Source organism: Dreissena polymorpha, chromosome 3 (assembly GCF_020536995.1).
Source record: "Dreissena polymorpha isolate Duluth1 chromosome 3, UMN_Dpol_1.0, whole genome shotgun sequence".
NCBI lineage: Eukaryota > Metazoa > Mollusca > Bivalvia > Myida > Dreissenidae > Dreissena > Dreissena polymorpha.
In genome coordinates, this window is record NC_068357.1 from 80,042,968 (window position 1) to 80,063,925 (window position 20,958).

A 20,958-nucleotide genomic window follows, 5' to 3' on the forward strand; every position below is an offset into this window, starting at 1 on the left:
CTGTCTTCTGACAGCTCTTGTTATACTCAGAATTATTATTTATGTTGAACATAATTTTAATGATAAATAAAGTATTAATTTGTATGCGTGCATTTTCTAATATTTAACTACATAAAATAAGGGGAAAAGAGAACAATACTGTAACACACCTTCAAATCTTTGCTCGTTGATAGGCTCGTGATAATATAATGATTTCTAGAAGTTTTTTCATATACCAGGGACCTATACATATACCTGTTTGTATAGGTCCCTGCATACATGTATACTTAAAATATTCATAACTCAAATGACAACAGGTTTAAACAGATATGCAAATACCCAAATTAATAATGCGGCGCAAAAGGCAAACACACTTGTTAATTCAATCTTAACATTGATGTTGACATTTTAACGATCTAAAGCGATTCTGACTCCCCGTGTATTACATTCATACATTGATTACAGCTTGGGTCAGAAACCTGTTCATATGCGCTCTAAGTCTGTATGGAAAAAAATTCCCTTTGAATAGTTTATATTATTTATTCGTTTGTACAGATGTCTAATCAGTTTATCAAAATTAAATCGCTTGATAACGTGCTTTTAGTATGCACTCAGTCGCTCAAAGGGAGATGAATAATTGAACAAATAAAACATAAGATACCAAAGTATGCGTCTGTATACATTAAGCCGTTCACGGGCCTGTGAAGAGAAAACTATTAAAGCAGCTTGTCCATACCTTTATGTATGTACTTCGTCGTGCGTGAAATGGAGAATAAAATATTGTTATCACTTATATTCAACAAGATGAGAGCTGATGAGCTTTTATTTTCGTAATTAAGGCTTGTACCTTAAAGATTTTCTCCGGAAACGCGTGTTTCAAATATAGCTTAGATTGTATTGTAACGGAGAAGCCGAACACAAAATACAAAGGTCCCAATCTTCTAAAAACATGTATGTATTGTACGGATTAATAAGAGCAATATATACACACACTTCCTCTAAACATTAAATGACACGAAGCGAAAGTACAGTCCCCGATCAACAGTCACACGACTGTTTAATCACATGCATTAATTCGATTAAATGATTGTACATATTAAAGAACATGTACGTCAACTTTCTCTCAAGCACTTGAAGCTAATGTTCATGAATAGATTGTAGCATATAACGGCTCAAAAACAAAACTTGACACAATAAAAGGGGACGGAATATTAATCTTGTTTGCAACTTTGTATCACATCCTATATGAACATCATTATAATAATTGTATCAATTTCAAGCGTTTTCGATCACAGAAATATAACCATTTCCCTTACCACTAATGGTGTTCAGGCAATTTGATATCAAATGCCAAATTTTGACATAATATAAGTACATGGGCAGATTATTTACTGTGTAAAGACATGGTGCACTATTTGTTTCGAAAACTGCCCATGAAAAACACTTTTATATTTTCTATCTTCGTCTCTTAACAATGTATAATGTTTCGGCGGCAAATGATTGTTTGATCATTAACTTAGTGCATTGCCTTCCGTAATAGTGTCACTTTAATATAATAGATAACTGCAGTAAGGACTTGCGGCGGAAAATTTGGCAATCCAACCATATGGAAATATAAATCTGCTTAAATAACGGCATGATGTTTTTTAATCCTTTTTTAACCTTTCCCGATTTTAATTTCATCCAGTGGTTTAAAAATTGGCGAATGTAAAAGGCAGAACAATATACGGATATATGGTATCGCTAAATTGGATTGTTAATTTGTAATAATGCAATTTACAAAACCGATATGAACTATGATATATTGTTGTTCAATTCTGTTGCAACAAAAACAACCACATACCGATTATGAGTATTGGCAGTTGATAATAATTCGTCTATATTGTGGTGAGATACTTCGATACATTATTTTGAATAAAACGTGGCTTATTGGTCATCTAAAAATCTGAACGGTTCCTAACTGATGGCGGATGGATTCGATGGAAGCAGCACATGGAAACTCGAACACGGACAAGTTCGTCTTATCAACATGTTTTTATAGTACAACCTTTGAATTATATTTATGTTTGCAACATTTTTACAGATAAAAAGCTAGAATAAACATTAAATAGAATGATTCAATAAGAAATAACCCGGATCTCATGCGTAGTATTAAAGTTGACTCGTGAATCAGACTTATTATTCATTAGTTTTATATAATTGTCAATGGTGCATGATTTCAATACAAACCGAACATTAGCAATTAAAAAAAGTTTAACAAATTTCAATAGTAATGAGGGAATAAACCAAACTCTTTGTTTAAGCAGCATGTTTATGACGCTCTCATAGTATTTTTTGTTAATAGCATCATATATCACACGGCATTGCTTTCATTTACCAAAGAATTATATCATCTTTAATAGTTATGCGTTTCGAAAAATGACGACCACAAAATCTTACCAGAAGCACGTTGTTCTTCAAAGAAAGTAAATCATTTCGGTATCTTTTCACGGTGAAAAATTATTCTTTATCAATCAATATAATTGTGTTTGCATTTGAATTATGTTTTCCTATCTAATGATGTTCATAGAATGCATTGTAATGTTACAATTTAGTCCAGAAGAACACACTTTACAACGGGTAACGCTATGTAAAACGGGTTAGATCAGTAGGACATAAATGTAACCACCGAAATGTTCCTGATAAGAAACAGCATTCGGATTAAATCATCGATGTTAAAAGATGTTTGCATGAAACAGTATACAGGTTGTTATACATAAATTTATTATATTAATAAACTGATCTCAGAATTAATATATACTGTATTAAGAATACTTATTTGAATAAAGGTAGATTTATTTGGAAGAAAATTGGCATAATTGTTCCGCACGATAGCGTTATCCCGGCAATGCTTAAATAAAGCTAGCATTTCGACAATGTTCATCCGATGACAGATTATAATTGTAAAAATAACGGTAAAAAAACATGTATACGTCGTGTTACTTGTTTATTTAATGCACGTGTGTTTGATGGCGATAAAAAGTATAATTAAGTCAAGTGTCGTTAAATGAGGGGTTCAACATGCTTTTAATAAGGCGCAGATATGCACAATATAATCACCACTCATCTGCATTCTATGCACATAAAGCTGAGTGGTAAGCAAATTGATTTCCTCAAAACCTTCGCGCTAGAAGAGCTGTAATCAATATTGGCAAATCATTACGCGTTTCTTTATTTGCTATCAGTTGCAATTATCCCGATTATTTGATATCTCAAGCTCCGTTCATCATATCGGGCTTTTTATTTACATGGTCAACTACCATTCAATACATTTAAATTGATCACCGTCTATAAATGTTCAAGCAGTGATTTTTGAAACCTTCTATCAAATGACACGACAGGGATCATTGTTATTTTTCAATTTCTCACAATACGTTCAATTCGTTTTAAGTCTTGTCATCGACTAAACTTGTTTGGCTATTTTGAACATGAATTCGCTGTTGAACGAATTAGCGCAAATTTGCATTTAATTGCATTTAAGTCTTGATAAATTACTGACACTTTGTAAAATTCAATTCCTGAGACTAGACCATTAAGGACGTTAATGCTCGCTGAAAGAGTGATTTATTTTGTATAAAAAGTAAAATGATAAAAAAGCAAATACAATTTAAAAGAAAGTGATGGAACCACTTAGGATAGTCCGAGTATTTGAGTAAGTAAACGACAAGATTTTCGTTTTGATTTGGTTTTATCACACAGACTTATTGCGGCCTGCACATATTGCCATAAAGGAGTTTAATAAATGGGTGCACCGAATAAGTTAATATCTGTGGTATTTTCTGTTTAAGTACAATTCAAAATTTAATTCCATATCAATTGTTTAAATTCAACAAGACCAATATTTGTTTTTGTTTTCTTTTGTATTGTATAGTTTCTTATCAGGTCTTCATAGTTAAGCGCTAATACATGCATTCATTACTTATCAGTAGATTCGCAGTGCAAATGCAATTCTCTTTAACAATCACAATCTGCAAGTGTGAGTTGTTTGTGCTACGATTATGCCAAAATCATTCATGGTTATTCAAAATGCAAGTTGTTTAACAGAAATATGTATATTATTTAACTCTGTTCATTTGGATGGAAGTAATAGTGGTGTTGTGTGTTTTGGTCGTCTTTTTTTCTGTTAAGGTATACCAGAATACATTTTTACTGAGAAATGCTTGAATAAAATATAAATATGCTTATACAATATAAATATGTTAGCATGCCATAATATAGTATTTTACTACATTTGGTTGGAAGTATCAGTGGTGTTGTTTGCTTTGGCCTTCTTTTTGTATATTCTGTTAAGGTATACAAGAATACATTTGGTTGTAAGTATTAGTAGTGTTGTTTGCATGGTGTAGCATGCCATGATCTCGTGACTCTCCGTGTAGCGAACCAACAAAGTACTGCAATATACTGTTGTTAAATCGAACGAACTAATTCATGTCCTCCAGTGATCGTATGCCAATCCATCATAAAGCGTTAGACAAACGCAGAGTTAATCGCAGAAAGAAGTCCCCCACCGAAGAAACGCGAAAGCGAAGTAAGATGTTGACCAAGTTAACGCGTGGAGCGTCTAAAGCCGACCTGAAATCAGAGCCGCCGGCAAGGCCGACAACGCCGAAATATCTGAAGGACTACTTTGATTATGACAAGAACAGCAGTAGCGAGGAAAGCGCCAGTGACGAAGGTGAGCGTAGCGCGTAAGAACACGACCATTAAATACACACAACTATGATTTAGCTTACATGTTTTTCAAATGTTACTAAATATAATTTTACTAAACACGTTGTTTAAATTTAAATGTATATAATGACTTATTTTTTTCAAAACTGCAGATTCTTTTCCCCATTATTTGCAAACTTATTATTATTTTTTCATATCATGTATCCAAGTTGTACATATATGGACTTGTTTATTGCTTTTTTTATATTTGTTTTCTCGATAACTGGCTAACTTATGATGCTATTATAATATCATGTATCCAAGTTGTACATATATAACTTTTTAATTGCTACATGGTTTGAAATGAATGCGTACCACACAGTGCTGTAAAGTGAAAACGTCAATTCAAGGTATAGCTCGACAACGTTGATCTGTTATGATCTGTATCAGCTTATAGTTCCCACCAGCCTTATATACTGAATTTACACTCAGGATTTCTTTGCGCACAGGTTTCACGAGTTGTAAATGCTACCATAATGATGCAGTATATTTGCTGAGTACCGGTATTCCTTTTCTATTTAATTCGTTCTCAACACGAAAACCGGTACATTCATATTTACGGTATGTTAAGACCTCATTAATTACATTCGAATACGTATCTAATGTGGGGCTTTAATAAATTAACAACTTTAGATAAGACAAAAGGGCCAGCTAAAACCCTGGACATGAGTCAGAAGATCTACCTGACTGCCTGCATCAAAGAGGGCGTGGCACCTAGACGGCGTCTTCTAAAGGGACTTACGCAGGACGGTCTGAACGTGAACAATTGTACCCTTGCACCGAGCGACATTAAGGCGCTGGCGTATGCTCTAACGGTGAGTAAAATACTTTTCTTAATTTACACTGTCAAAGTTTTTTAAGCTTCTACGGCACGGCTTTGACGGAGACAAAGATGACAATCTCGTTTTAGAGATTTGATGTAGAGTAAGATCATTTGTTTTAAGTACCTATCATTCTCAAAAAGGGTATGAATGGGATTCGTCATTTCGTAAATAATTAAAAGTGTTTACCTACAAATGACAATGGTTAAATAACGTGTTGGTATTATAATGAAATATAAATAATGCTTATATAATTATAACGTTCACAATATAGTCATCATAAAACACATCAAATCTAAATCATTTTAGTTTAAACATATTTATTTCTTATGGCATGTACAATATATACAGATGTTACACAATATAAGCAGAAACGGATTGAAACGAAAGAAGCAAGTTCTTATATAGTTTCTCTCCTTAGAATTAATATTTACACATGGAAGTGGCAGTGTTTAAAGACTACAGATTTCATGATATATGCCAGTAGTAACAAGACGGGATATAAACATTTCAAAAAGTGAGGTGATCAAGGTAGGATGAAGGATTTTGGTTGTGGGTCAATGTCAAATTGATGCAACGTCGAGTCGGGATCGGATTGTTATAAGAAACGCTTAGATTCGGTGATGTATTGTTGGACACAAAGAAAGATAGTAGAGTTATCATCATCGTTTAGGGATGTATTGCCAAAGAGGAGCGTATCAAGGTCTACAGGACTTATAATTCCTAAGACATTGTTCATTAACCTTGTCCGTATTACGCTATAATAAGAACATGTGAAGAGGAAGTGGAAGTTAGACTCAAAATCTCCACAGCGACAAAGAGGAGAATCAATAATATTTTTAGCGTAAAGGTGCTCATTAAGGGAACTGGATTTGGTCCTTAATCGCGTGTGAATGACTTGAGAATGACGTTTACCTATGTCATAGTACGATTGTGTTATAACTTTATTCCTGTTAAGTTTAGATTTAAATACATTCAACGATTCACTATTTTTAACATCATCTGGTAGGTTATTCCATTTTCGAGTGACTGCGGGTACGAATGAATTGTAGTAAAGGGTTGTTCCAGATTCGGAAGTACGTAAGTCATTAGCATTGCGAAGATTATACCTAGCAACAGATCCAACATGTTGGGGTACAAGGTCGGATAAATACTGTGGGGTAATCGAATTTTGCATTTTGTAGAATAATGTTAATTTATGTTTGTCACAGCGGTCCTGAAGCGATTCCCAGTTAATTTCCTTATGCAGGTCAGTTAATGAAACTAATTTAGACGATCCACAAGCGATTCGCGCTGCTTCATTTTGAATTTTATCAATTTCGTTTTTTTCCGCTTGGGTGCAATTGTCCCGTATCACATCTGAATATTCGATAAGAGGTCGAATAAACGATATGTAAATTATTTCAAGAGATTTCCGATCAAGTGTGAACCTTAGTTTTCGCATAATATTAATTCGATTTCATGCTTTTTCTGTTATGTATTTAATATGGATGTTCCATTTACAGTCTTTAGAGAGGAAAACCCCTAGATGTTTGTGGGAACCGACCTCTGGTATTTGTTTAGACATCATTGTAAAAGTACATTGATTTGGATGTTGCTTTCTGGAGAATGTTAGGGATTCAGATTTTGAGGATTAAATAATACATGCCAATCTAAAGCCCATTTAGATATTTTGTTGATATCACTCTGTAGTATTGTATTTGAGATGATTGGATCATCGATAATAATGTATAGGGAAGTGTCATCAGCAAAAAGGCGAATATTACTTTTGATGTCGTAAACAATATCATTAATAAAAATTAAAAATAACAGAGGCCCTAATATGGAACCTTGGGGAACACCGGCTTCTAATATTGCCCAGTTAGAGACTGCGCCTGGAAGTACTACGCGTTGTCGTCTATTATGAAGATAATTAGTAAACCAGGATAGTAACTTTCCTCGAATGCCAATAGCATTTAGTTTATGGAGAAGACCTTTGTGCCAGACCTTATCAAAGGCTTTACTGATATAAAAAAGACAGCTTTTACCTCTAAACCATTGTCGAGGGCTTTACAAAACGTATCATATAATCATATATATATGTCAGTTGGTTAGTAGTTGAATCACCTGGCAAAAATCCAGACTAAAAAGGCGTAAGTAATTTGTTACTAATGAGGTGATTATATACGTGTTTGAAAATGATTTTTTCGAAAACCTTTTCCATTGTATTTAAGAGGGAAATTGGTCTATAGTTGCTAACTACTTTTGGGTCGCCATTTTTGAAAACAGCACTAACGTTAGCTTCTTTCCAACAACTCGGCATGATACATTTATTAAGTGAAACGTTAAAGAACTGACAAAGAGGAGTGGACAGTTGATTTTGGCATTCTTTTAAAATTCGATTATTTATTCCATCTGGCCCCGATGCTTTGTCCACGGGAAGTGATTTAAGAATGTCTAGAACATCGGTAGGTGTAATGCATAGAGACTGCAACGAGTTAGCTATCGGTAAATTAGTTAGTTCCGGCATATCTTCATTAGCGATTTCAATTTTGGACTGACTTTGAAAAAAATTGTTTAGGATATTTGCCTTTTCAAAACAATCGGTTGTGGTAGTATTGTCAATGGGATTTAGGAGTGCTGTATTAAGGTTTTTGCCAGGCTTATTAATAAAAGACTTAAGTATTCTCCACCAGTCCTTAGATGAATGGTTGTTTTGTTTGAGTGTATTGCTTAAACTTTCGTAATGCTGATCTTTCGCTTTAACGGAATTAAGACCAATAATAATTTGAGTTTTTAGATTTCGCGTGATGATAGGCACGTTTACGTTTTCTTATCATTCGACGAATGTGCGTATTAAGCCATGGTGGATCACGCGGTTTAATTTTAAAAGACTTGTTTGGGATACAATATTTAGCGTTAGAAACAATAGTATCGGTGATATTAACGCAATAAGTGTTAACATCATCATTTGCAATAGAATCCCAATCAAATGTAGAGAACCTTTCGTGAAGCAGGTCATAATTTCCATCTGCATATTTCCATATGTGACGCTCATATACTGTTGAATTAGGCTTATTATATTTAAATAGACCATATATGGGACAATGATAACGGTTTTGTTGGTGAAGAAAAGGGTCACCAACACCTGTTAAGGCCAAGCTATCAAGATTATTTATTAATAATAGGTCAAGAATAGATGAAGACCCTTCCGTAAAGTGCGTAGGTTCGTCAATAACTTGAGCAAGACCATATTCAGTACACCAAGAATCAAGTTTTCGGGCTTGTGAGGGTTGATTGCTGTTAAGATTAAAGTCTCCGGTTATTATAATATCGGATAAACCAGTTTCGATTGCCAAACCGATGGAGTCATCAATTAACTTAGTGTATGCTGCATCCGCGTTTGGTGGTCTATAAAATAACCCAAAAAGAACATTCCTTTTACTCTTAAAGTGTGGTTCAATCCAAATAGTTTCTAATGGAGTAAGTTCAAGATCCAGTCTACGTTCGTAGTGTATAAAATCTTTAACGTATAGCATTACCCCACCGTGGCTGTCCTGTGTTCGATCTTTACGTTCCGGTGTTTGGTATGAGGGGATAAGAAGTTCGTCAGTTACGATTGAATTATTAAGCCAAGTCTCGGAAAAAGATAATAAATCAAAACACGAGAGCTCTGCTGTGATGATGTCCATCTTGTGCCGTATACTTTGTACATAATACTGAATAAAAGAAAAGTTGTTTTGCAATGATAATATATCAGTAAAATTATTGGACTCCGCGGCAGAGGATTCAGAAGAAAAAGTTGATAACGGGCCTGGGTTTAATTCGATGTCTCCAGAAAGCAACATTAATAATGTCAGCCATGTGACTAGCATGACTATAAGAAATATATAAAATATTCGTTTTAAGAAATAAGAATTGGCAATCAAGCGTTTTCCAACTATCATGCGCTTGTATGGTCGTTTAATGGACCGGGACAGTTGGGATTGACTTTTGATTATATTAAGTGTCGATATAAGAGCAATTTCATTGTTGTAAAGTGAGAGCAGAAAAAAAAAGATTTAGGAATATGAAAAACAATCCGATCGCTTTGTATCTTGGTAGGATGTTATGGGTATCCATCGTTAAACAAATGAAAAATTAGGTACTGTACGTTATATTTTCGAGTTATAATAGACCAGAAGACTGCAACGAATCCTTCATCCTGTACATAGTCAAAGAAAAAGAAAATGAAAATAAAAAAAGAAATAGGGAACAATATCAAAATGTATGGATTCATTTTATGAGTAAAGGTCACTTCAATAATTTTTAAGTGCTTAATACATTTTAAACAATTGGTTATTTTGGTGATCGGTTTTCGTGGGCCAAAGACGAAGTGATGCATTCGACAGAGATAACAATCTATAATAAGTTACACATAGATTCTGACAATCAGGAAAGTGATGTTCACAATTTAAGTTAGAAAGTGAGCATTAGGTTTGGCACGTTAATTATGTAATAGTGAGAAAGCAATTTAAGGAAATGTTCACGTGTAGAGAAAAAGAGATTGCTAGATATACTAACTCTGAAATGTGAAAAACTGTCAAAAGTATTACTACCAAAAAAATAAAAAATAATACGGAATACATGTTAAGCATTAAGCTAAATCGTTAGATATATATGAACATTTACATAATTAATACTTAATTAAGTACACAGTTGTTCAAGCACACTAAAAAGCAATAAAGGATAGCAAATTGGCTCAATCAATATTAGTGCATTGTTTACAAAATAAATATGATTATAACTTAAAGATCATGTATTACGTACACGTTAAGACTGCACACATAAGAGAGAACGACTATCGTTGTATAAGGATTCTGATAATTTAGTCAAAATACTACTGCAAACTTTAAAAAAATATATGTTAAGCATTAAGTTTAACCCTTAAACATATATTAAAATTTACATAATTAATACTTATTTAGTTGTTCACGTAAGAACGTGCGATTTAGATTTGACATGTTAAGTTATAATTGTTTAAGAGAATTTTATAGAAATGTTTACGTGTAAAAAGAGAGCTTGGTAGATATATTAAATCTGAAATGTAAAATACTGTCAAAAGTACTATTACAAGAAATAAAAAACATACATTCTTAGCAATAAGCTTGAACGTTAGATATATATATGAGCATTTACATAAATAATACTTATTAAGGTAGACAATGGTTCATGCGCACTAAAAAGCAGTAAGGCATAACAATAGACTCAATCAATGTATGTACATTGTAAACAATATGCAATATGATTGTATCATAAATATTGATTATTATGTACACGTTAAGACCGCACATTTAAGCGAGAACGACTATCGTTGATCAAGGATTCAGAAAATATGGTCAATAATACTACTGCAAAGATTAGAGAAAAAAACAACATGTTAAGCATTAAGCTTAAACGTTGGATATGTATGAATATTTACATATTTAACACTTATTAAGTACACAGTTGTTCGCGTGCACTAGATATATTAATTATGAAATGTAAATACTGTCAAAAGTCCTATTATAAGAAATAAAAACGTGCACTAGATATATTAATTCTGAAATGTAAATACTGTCAAAAGTCCTATTATTAGAAATAAAAATTGCTCAGCATTAAGATTAAACTTTAGATATATATGAGCATTTGCATAAATAATACTTATTAAGATAGACAATGGTTCGTGCGCACTAAAAAGCAGTAAGGCATAACAATAGACTCAATCAATGTAAGTACATTGTTTACAATATGCAATATAAAATATTAAATATTAAAATTTGATTATTTTGTACACGTTAAGACCGCACATTTAAGCGAGAACGACTGTCGTTTTTCAAGGATTCTGAAAATATGGTCAATAATACTACTGCAAAGATTAGAAAAAACAACATGTTAAGCATTAAGCTTAAACGTTGGATATGTATGAAATTATACATAATTAACACTAATTTAAGTACACAGTTGTTCACGTGCACTAAGAAATAAAAATGGAAAGCATAACGAATTAACTCAGTCCTATGTAAGTACATTGTTTACATTATGCAAAATGAGTATGTCTTAAAAATTAAGTATTACTGTTAGACTGCATAATTTAGACGTTAGATATATATGAACATTTTTATATTTAAAACCTTTTTAAGTCTACAATTGTTCACGTGCACAAAAAATAGTAACGCATAACTTTTAGACTCGATCAAGTGTTAGTACATTGATTACAGATGCAATAAGACTATGTCTAAGATGTTAAGAATTACGTGCTCGATTAGACTGCACGTTATATATTTAGGTGGATATTTTCATATTTAATACCTATTAATGTCCATTTTCAACAGTTAACAAGCTTTAATTCATCAGGTTTAAGCTCTCTCAATAACCATATGTTGCTATGCAAACACACTGTGAACATGTTTGTGAAGATACATTCGAATGTATAGTGTTTTATCCGAACTTGCGATTTTTTTATTTTAATTTAATTTTGAAATGTTGCCTGTATTTTATGCAATCACTTGCCTTCAATGATTTGTCTGAGTTTTAAATCGTAATTTTAAAATAACCGAATGTGTGTTTTGTCTATTACAATTGTTTTGGGTCTCATAGTTTGGCAAACTTTTCTTTTCTTAAACAAAAGACTCCAATTTAAAGTAAGGTTTCTTTCTCAAAGTGCATGCAGTTGCGGTTTAACGTTATGCGTATTTGATTTAATTGGGCATTGTCCTTGTGCTGCAGACAAACATGTGCGTGACGTCATTAGATCTGAGCGGCAACGAGATTGGTCGGGAAGGCATGGAATATCTGGTGGAAATTTTGGAAGAGAATATGACCGTCACCGAGCTGGTGAGAAAGCTTTTAAATATGTCATCATGAAATATAGATGTTGCCAATATGTATATGTTTAAAATAAATATATAATCATGTGGTGTCATCGAATTGTTGGGCGCTAATCAGACGATCTTTACAAATGAAAGACAGACAAGTTAAAGCTACGAATTGCCAAGTGTGTGTGTCATGATTTTGCAGAAAATGTAATATCATTCTTTATTTACTGAAATTGGGTTCGTCCAAGTTTTTCAAAATTTAATATTGTTAAAAAAAAACAAGTGCATTCGAAAAAGGTTTAAATGAGCGAAAGTATGCGTTTAATTATTGTTTCATCAAACATCTTTCTTTATTTTCAACAAACCATTGCACGTATTTTTCAGCGTTTGTCTAACGCGAGGCTGGGTCTATATGAGGTGCTCCTTCTCACAGAAATGTTGTCAGAGAATATGCGCATCACCACTCTGGAGGTCGCAGGTAGGCAAGGGCGCTGTACACTCACCAATCATTTACTTTGAGTGCATTCTGCATCTTTCTCCAGTCAGAGATGGTCATTTATGTGGGCTGACTTTTGGTTGATGAAAAACTTTCGTTTTCGCTCTCCAGAGTTTTCTCTTTATTTATTATACACTGACTTTTGTTTGGTAAGAGTCAGACTTGTTCTCCGATCTTAGCCAAACTACACAAACATAATTATGAATGGCACCGCAAAGAGCGCTTAAACTATTTTATTGCTGTTAAACATTAGTTCTGAATAAAACAATGAATATATTTTTTATTTAAGAAAATGAGTCGCGTTCTGAGAAAACTGGGCTTAATGCATGTGCGTCAAGTGTCATCCCAGATTAGCCTGTTCAGTTCGCACATGCTAATCAGGGACGACACTTTCCGCATTAACTGGATTTTCGTGTAAAAGAGACTTTATTTAAACGAAAAATACCATAAAAGCGAAAAGTGTTGTTCTTGATTAGCCTGTACGGACTGCACAGGCTAATCTGGGATGACATTTAACGCACATGCATTAAGCCCTGTTTTCTCAGAACGCGTCACGTAATGCTGTTGTTCTTCGAAGGCAACGATCTAGATGACGAGTGCGCCAAGTGTTTTGCAGAGGCGTTAAAGGTAACATGTCATAATAAGTGTATATATTACATCTAAATGTGTCTTGTTCTGAGAAAATTGGGTATTTTCCGTTTAAAAGAAGTCCCTTCTTACAGAAAATCTTGTTAAGGCGGAAAGTGTCGTCCCTGATTAGCCTGTACGGACTGCACAGGCTAATTTGGGACGACACATTACGCACATGCATTATGCCCAGTTTTCTCAGAACGCGACTCAAATATAGAAGTAAGTGTATAAACTTCGTATAAAGTACATGTACTTGTATATGTACTGATTAATATTGCATTTCAAATAAACTACTTGTATATGTAGTGGTTTATATTGCATTGTAGATATCAAACGTATATAAATGTAGTAATTTATCAAGCATTTTAGATTTCCTAGTTACGCATCAAGTCGGTGTGTAGACTATCATGTCATGCATATATGCTTTAATATCCATGAAGGCGTGACTGTGGCGTTAAGGTGAGACTGTGCTTTTTTAATTTGCAAAAGGTTTGAGTAAGATTCATTTTACATTTTTAATATACTTAAAATTCACAGAGCATAATAGTTCACTGTAAACAACGTAACCGTTGACACTCATGCGCACAATGAGCTACTCTGTTCATGGTCATTTTGCAGTATAACAGAAAGATAAAGAAGCTGAATCTCAGCCATAACAAGTTCAACGAGACCGGAGGAAAGATTCTTGCCAAATCTATAGGTTCGTAACGCGTTCCACACTATTCAGATAGAACGTAGTAAATACAATTTGTACGTCAACGTTATTTGAGACGTTAATTGAAACTTTAATAAAAGGTAATTACGATTAACAATAATACGTTCATTTGAGAGAAAAATCAAACTCGAATGAAAGATGTGCTATGCCATGTAATTGGCACATCTAACAACCTTCTTCATGGAACAACCTTTTCAGTATCCAAAATAGGAATCTCATATAACTTTGTTTGTTAAAGCCGCAATAATAATGCAAAGTCAACCATTATGATCAACAATCAGTAGGTAAATGGATTTAATAAGCTGAGTTTGGGTTTCTTTCAGAGACGAATGATTGCATCGAGGATCTCGACATGAGCTGGAACTCCATACGGATGCTGGGTGCAATAGCATGGGGAGACACGCTCTACGTACGTACGCACGCATTCAATAGCATAAACACGCCTAGCGTACATGTTCGTACAAATCCAGGCAATATAAAAGGGAGAAACTACTAACGTAATGCAATATGCATTATCATGGTTAAACACGCTTTAGGTACGCATGCAGCAATACAATAGCATGGGGATACACGCTTTACGTAATCACGCAGGTATGCATATGGAGCGGTACGCGTTACGTCTGACATCAAGCATACACTATCATCGGAAGACACGCTTACGTAAATTAGCAATTAATAGAGGGGGGGGGGGACGCTTTACGTACATACACAAGCATGCGATAGCATGGGGAGACACCCTTTACGAACGCATGCAAGCATGAAATAGAATGTGGAGACATGCTTAACGCACGCGCGCCAGCATGCAATAGATTGTGGAAACGCCGTTAACGTATGAACGCAAGCATGCAGTAACAAGGGGGGACAAGCATTTCTTACGTACACAATAGCATGTGGAGATACGCTTTATGTACGAACTCAATCACATAATAGTATTATGTACAAACGCAAGCATGAAGTAGCATGACGCGACACGGTTAACGTACGTTCGCAAGATTGCAGTTTGTACACAGCCATGCAATGGTAGGGGTAACACGCCATACGTACATACGTGAGCAGGAAATAGCATATGTGAGATACGCTTCAAGAACGTGCGCAAGTATACATCAGCAAAGAAACACATGTTTAGCGTAACTACACAAACATGCAATCAGAGCTCCAGATAAGGATTTAGACTTAAGGGTATTTCACCCCCTGATATTATTGCCAATGCGTATTTTACTCCTTTGTTTCAGCCATTAAGGGTTAGGAATATTTAGGGGTATTTTCCATTTCCATAGAAAACGGAAAAAGTAAAAGGCGTGTTTAATCTAGAAATAGTATTATTATTTGTTATTTATATTATTAAATGCAAACAGAATATATTTAAAATGACGATATGAACAGACTTTCTTTAAAAATATTCACGCAAGTTGCTTAAAACGTCCCTTTTTGATCCACAAACATGATGGGCCGCAATTTTTATTGCAAGCTTATTTTGATTGACTTACTTTTGATTCAAAGGTTATATCACACTAAAAACTTAACTGGATTATTGGTTAAACCGGTTACGCACTTTAATCGATTTAAAATACGTACCAAGATTTGTAAAGCGTTTTGATACGTACTGGGCCGATTATTAATGCGTCTTTTTTATTTTTCAATGCGTAAATACGCAGATACGCCTCTTATCTGGAGCTCTGCATGCAATAGCATTTTAGACTCGTGTTACATATGCCAGAATGCAAAAGCATGGGCATAAACCTATAACGTACGAACGCAAATATGATGAAGTATGGAGAGCTGCTTTTTATGTATGCACGCACGAATGCTATACGACGGAGAGACACTCTCTTTAAAAGTGCACAAGCATGCATTAGTATGGATCACACGCTTTACGTACGTACGCATGAATGCAATATTATGGAGAGACAGGATTACCGTACGTACTCAAGCATGCAAAAACATTAGAAGACGCGATATACGAATTAACACAAACGTGTAATATCATCGAGAAACACGCATCACGTACGTACGCATGTATGTAATAGCACGGGGACACGATTAACATTCGTTCGTAATCATCTGATAGCATGGGAAGAAACAATTAACAAATGTACAAAGCGCTCAGTAGCATAGGGACACACATTTGTACGATGTGCATGCGAACGCTATCTTGAAATAGCATGACGATACACATTTTCCCCATTGATGGAAAAAGGTACCATGTGCCTTCTTATTTCAATGTCACGTGGTACCTTTTTGCACCTATATGGCGATTTGAAGTACGTACAAAAGCAGGCAACAACATGGGGAGACAGGTTCTACATACCTACGGAAGTATTTAACACACGTCTTGCACTTGCAGATAATTAAATCTGATCTATTGTAGTGCGTATATTATCAAATGTTAATATTAGAAGCTGTTACCATACTCCGTTTAAACACAGTACTTGCACATGTGTTTGAACGGTGGATTCACACACAATGCGTGCATGTGTGTTTAAATGGTGGATTTACACAAAAATAATTCATGCACATGTGTTTAAACGGTGGATATACACACAGTTCGTGCACATGATGTGTTTAAACGGTGGATTTACATGAATAACACTGTTCAATTAAGTACTAAACTGTACTGAAACTATGTATTTCCAGGTAAAACAATGTTTGTTTAATGCACTAAACTACTAATGAACGTTATATATTTCACTGTAAAACAAATTCACATGAGGACCTGCTTAAACTGTATTGGAGAGGCCAACTTCCTTGCATAGCCATGATGAACTGTATCAAATTGTACACGAACTATGTATATCCTTGTAGAACAATGTTGACTTGAAACACATAAATCTGTCTTGGAACGGATTCGGGGACGAAGGAGCCGCGTCCATTGGAGAGGCTCTGGAGGAGAACAACACCTTGCTGACGCTTGACCTCACATGTAACCGGATAGGGTTCGAAGGAAGCCGCGCCATTGCGAAGGCGCTCGGAAACAACTCGTCGTTAGAGTCGCTCGCGGTAATTCTGTCGACGACGACTTGCTAAATATTTATATGTATTTGTCTTGTGTTGTATGATCTTTTGTATTTCATATTTATATGTGCTTAATGGAAAACATATCATAGTTTTAATCAAAAATATTTCAAACCGAAAATAATTATTAACATTTGTCATTGGATTATATCACCATTATTCTAAATATGCGTTGCCGATTATAGCAGCACTTACCGGTATACATTATTTAAAAAGTTGAATATATATGTAAAAAATATTTTTTTTTAAATATTGCAGCTAAGCCAAAATCCAGTCACAACCCAGGGCGCTGTTGAGCTTCTTACACATTTACAGATAAATGACGAGTCAAAACTGCAGGAACTACTTCTTGAGGTTCAAAAGTTGTCATTTGCAAAACAACACGATGGCATCTATACCAGATTGCATAACTGTTCATTTTAAATGAAACAAAAATTGTTTAGTTGATTGTGGTGCATTATTTTCAGCCATAGTATTGCATTGAAATGCATGCATAATAATTCCTCATATAGAATCTTGAGAACAGACATAGGTTATTAATGGTTATTGCATAAAAACATGTATGAGTTGAAACATCCTTATTATATCGGACCAGTAATATACATGTACCTTGCATATTTCGTCATTGTGTAGAAATCTTCTAACTTAATGTGTGTTTGTTTTCAGGGAACACAAGTGACCAGTGAGGCTGATGATCTGTACGAAGAAATCCGAGGTTTCCGAAGCGAGTTCAAATTCGTTCATGGTGGTCACGTGATATCACCGGATACGCTTGCCTTTAAAACTGTCAAACCAGAGGAAAAGAATTGTCGAAGCAGCAAATCTTGACGCAGTGCTATATGAAAAAATCAGTGTTGTGCTGTTTATTTAAAACGTTGTAATAAAGTTTGTTACTCTAAAACAAAGATTTGTTCCGACCTTCATCATGAGTTCGTAACAGAAATAAAAATAAAATAAAAAATCGCTCCGATATTTATCTTGACATCGCATTTCGTGACCGAGCGTCATAAATGCATAATAGAAAAATATCACCGCTTCGACAAAAGAAATGATTTCGTAATTATGAATGGTTCCAAACTTTAAAACGCACCACGTTTAATGTACTATTTACCAAATGACAAATTTAGAGCATCCGATCTTCGCTCAACTCAATTAATATTTGTCATACAAAAACCAGTCGCATATCTACACGGCCGTCACTATGACATTAAATAAAAGGCAATATTGTATCGAATATGAACTATTTCTCGCTTTAAGCAACCTGAAGTGTCATCTATGATCTTCTACACTGAAAATAAATCCACTCTATACATTTGCATATCTGCACTTTATCAATATGTTTAGGAGCAATAATACTTACGGAAATAAATTTCAATCCACTCAGTGGTTCGGTGTTTACTGTACATTTCAGACAAAAAATGAATTGACACGCGTAACGTGAGCCGTGCTCTGTGAAAATGGGGTTAAATGTATAAGCGTAAAGTGGCGTTCCAGATTAGCCTGTGCAGTCCACACAGGCTAATCAGGGATGACACTTTCCGCCTAAGCTGGATTTTATCAAGAAGATACTTTCTTTGAACAGAAATTATCATAAAAGCGGAAAGTGTCGTTCCTGATTAGCCCGTGCAACTGCACAGACTTATATGGGACGACACTTTACGCACATACATTAAACCCCCTTTTCACAGAGCACGGCTCATTTCATTTAAGTATAGAAGCACGTGATGTATTGTACCATTAATCCAGTTAAATGATTTTATTTAACATTTCTCGTTTATTTTCATGGCTTTTAGATTGCAAAAGTGAAATATTGACAATAATACCGCTTTTATATACCATTATTATTGTAAACTTTTAAAAATCGTGTTAATGATGTTAAAGTTTTTCCATAAAAATTCTTACTTTCCGTAGTGTACACTGTTGAAGTAAACTAACCGAGTTCACGGTATTCCCCCTTACAAAAGATACAATGCATGGTAATCTCCCTTAGATTGACATCATGAAACAAATAAATAATACGGTTGATATGTACTAAAACATGTAAGAATGTACAAGCAATATCTTGTACATGCTGTGTTTTTATTTACGATTTTAACATACGGGTTGCCATCAATAAATATGTCTAAAGCATAAGTATTTTTGGAATATATAGGTAAATGCAATTTATGGCGTGGCCGTATTGAAATTTAATTGACGAAACTTAGTTTGCATATTTGTATGCATGTACATATGCCCTTATATGTATATGATTTAAATGGCTCTGATGTAATCGAAGTTTTGAACTCGCCACGAGATTTTGGGAAAGGATGATAGCATTTAAGCATAGAAACGTCTGAAGATTACGCAAGGTATTAATGCACAGGGTGCATGTCTTAGTCTGAGTTAAAGAAGGGTTTCAAACGGAAATCACTGAATGCCTTCTAAGAACGTTATACCCCTTGTAGAGCCATTCTACACTGGTCCACACCGGCAACTCATCGATCTACTGCACACGGATATCCCCGGATGTAGTTGATATCTCCGGGTGTAACCCAGTAACTATGACAGAGAGGTGGCAGTGAATAGCCTGCACGCTACGCGAGAGTTTTCCAAGAGAACACGGCGTCAGATTTTGACGTGACAAATAGCATTTTATATTTTATGCTTTCGGATGGTTTATATAGAAATATCAGTGAATTAAAACTGATATTTCACTGTTTCAAACAGTGAAAAATATCAGTGACAATTATCGATAATTTTGCTTGTTTGACCGCACCGGAACTATTTCAAGATATCTTTGGTTTCGCCATCGCCAATGTTACCAAGGGCGATTACTCTGATTTGAATATTTATAAAAACATACGGATAAGCTTTCCATGAACATGCATCGGGCGCCAATCGGGAACTTATATGTCCGGAATGGCAAAAATACAAGAATAATCATTTATAAGCATAAAATAAAAATAAAATTGGTTGGATTTGGTGGAATATCGATTTTAATTCACTCGTGATCATTGAAAAATATATTTTCGCTCGTGGCTGCGCCACCCGTGAAAATATTATTTCCTATGATCACTCGTGAATTAAAATCGATATTCCACCAAATCCAACAAATACCCTCTATATAATTTACCAATATGGCTAATTCTACGGAAACATTACATTAAAATAACAGTATGTGATTTTTATATCACAATATAAACGTCTACATATACAATGTAATGGAAATTAAAAGTCTTCTTAAAAGTTAACAGCAATTTGTTTGCATAATATTGATCACTTAACTACAACGCAATAACAATATGTGCATGGAAGAAACAAATATGAAATATACAGGTCGCCTTGACATTCGAATGCTCCTTTTTCGTCAGTTTCATAATTCGGTTCATGTGTAGCATTCTTTCATGATGTGAATGCAGGTATATACGTACTTGTTTCACACACTATTCACATTTATCTTCTTTTTTTAAGATTTATGTGCATCAGGATATCATTTTAGTGTCATCTCGGATAGTGTAGTCGAACAAAAAGCGATGTTAACAAACCTGCGTATGAAAGTACGTGTCATATCAATACATTATGTACTTTTTCACCTCAAATAGTTAATTATTTCATATGTTGTGTATACAATGCCTTTCATTATGATAAGGAAGACCGGAGCTCCTATTATAAATAATAATTATGTGAACGATATAACTCAAACTTTCCATTCATTAAGTATCATGTAGTATCAGTAAATTCAGAAGTAGAAGTAACACCTTC

At 34.4% G+C, this 20,958-nt stretch overlaps 2 protein-coding genes across 6 annotated transcripts in view; both read left to right on the forward strand.

Moving 5' to 3' along the window:
* Positions 1–20,958, forward strand: part of LOC127874907 (glycosyltransferase-like domain-containing protein 1) — a 121,356-nt gene that overhangs the window by 11,089 nt on the left and 89,309 nt on the right. The window lies entirely within an intron of this gene.
* LOC127874902 (leucine-rich repeat-containing protein 74A-like) lies at positions 1,594–18,166 on the forward strand. Of its 5 annotated transcripts, none has more exons than XM_052419580.1 (11): positions 1,594–2,010; positions 4,458–4,693; positions 5,362–5,543; positions 12,276–12,383; positions 12,749–12,842; positions 13,438–13,487; positions 14,109–14,190; positions 14,529–14,614; positions 17,008–17,202; positions 17,476–17,571; positions 17,884–18,166. In XM_052419580.1, the coding sequence occupies exons 1-11, from the start codon at positions 1,943–1,945 to the stop codon at positions 18,043–18,045; spliced, it is 1,359 nt and encodes a 452-aa protein (XP_052275540.1). In that variant the 5' UTR covers positions 1,594–1,942; the 3' UTR covers positions 18,046–18,166. The 5 variants fall into 5 exon arrangements, with proteins under 5 accessions (XP_052275540.1, XP_052275541.1, XP_052275542.1 ...); XM_052419581.1 differs by lacking the exon at positions 1,594–2,010 and adding an exon at positions 3,522–3,670; XM_052419582.1 differs by lacking the exon at positions 1,594–2,010 and adding an exon at positions 3,961–4,146 and having other exon boundaries at positions 4,395–4,693.

What these genes read in the sequence shown, in the direction of transcription:
- LOC127874902 (XM_052419580.1), top strand. Translation starts at nt 1,943, where the DNA reads ATGGCGGATGGATTCGATGGAAGCAGCACATGGAAACTCGAACACGGA. An exon ending in GTTTTGCAGAGGCGTTAAAG is followed by an intron (nt 13,488 to 14,108) that starts GTAACATGTCAT and finishes GTCATTTTGCAG; the next exon opens with TATAACAGAAAGATAAAGAA. An exon ending in TGCAGGAACTACTTCTTGAG is followed by an intron (nt 17,572 to 17,883) that starts GTTCAAAAGTTG and finishes GTTTGTTTTCAG; the next exon opens with GGAACACAAGTGACCAGTGA.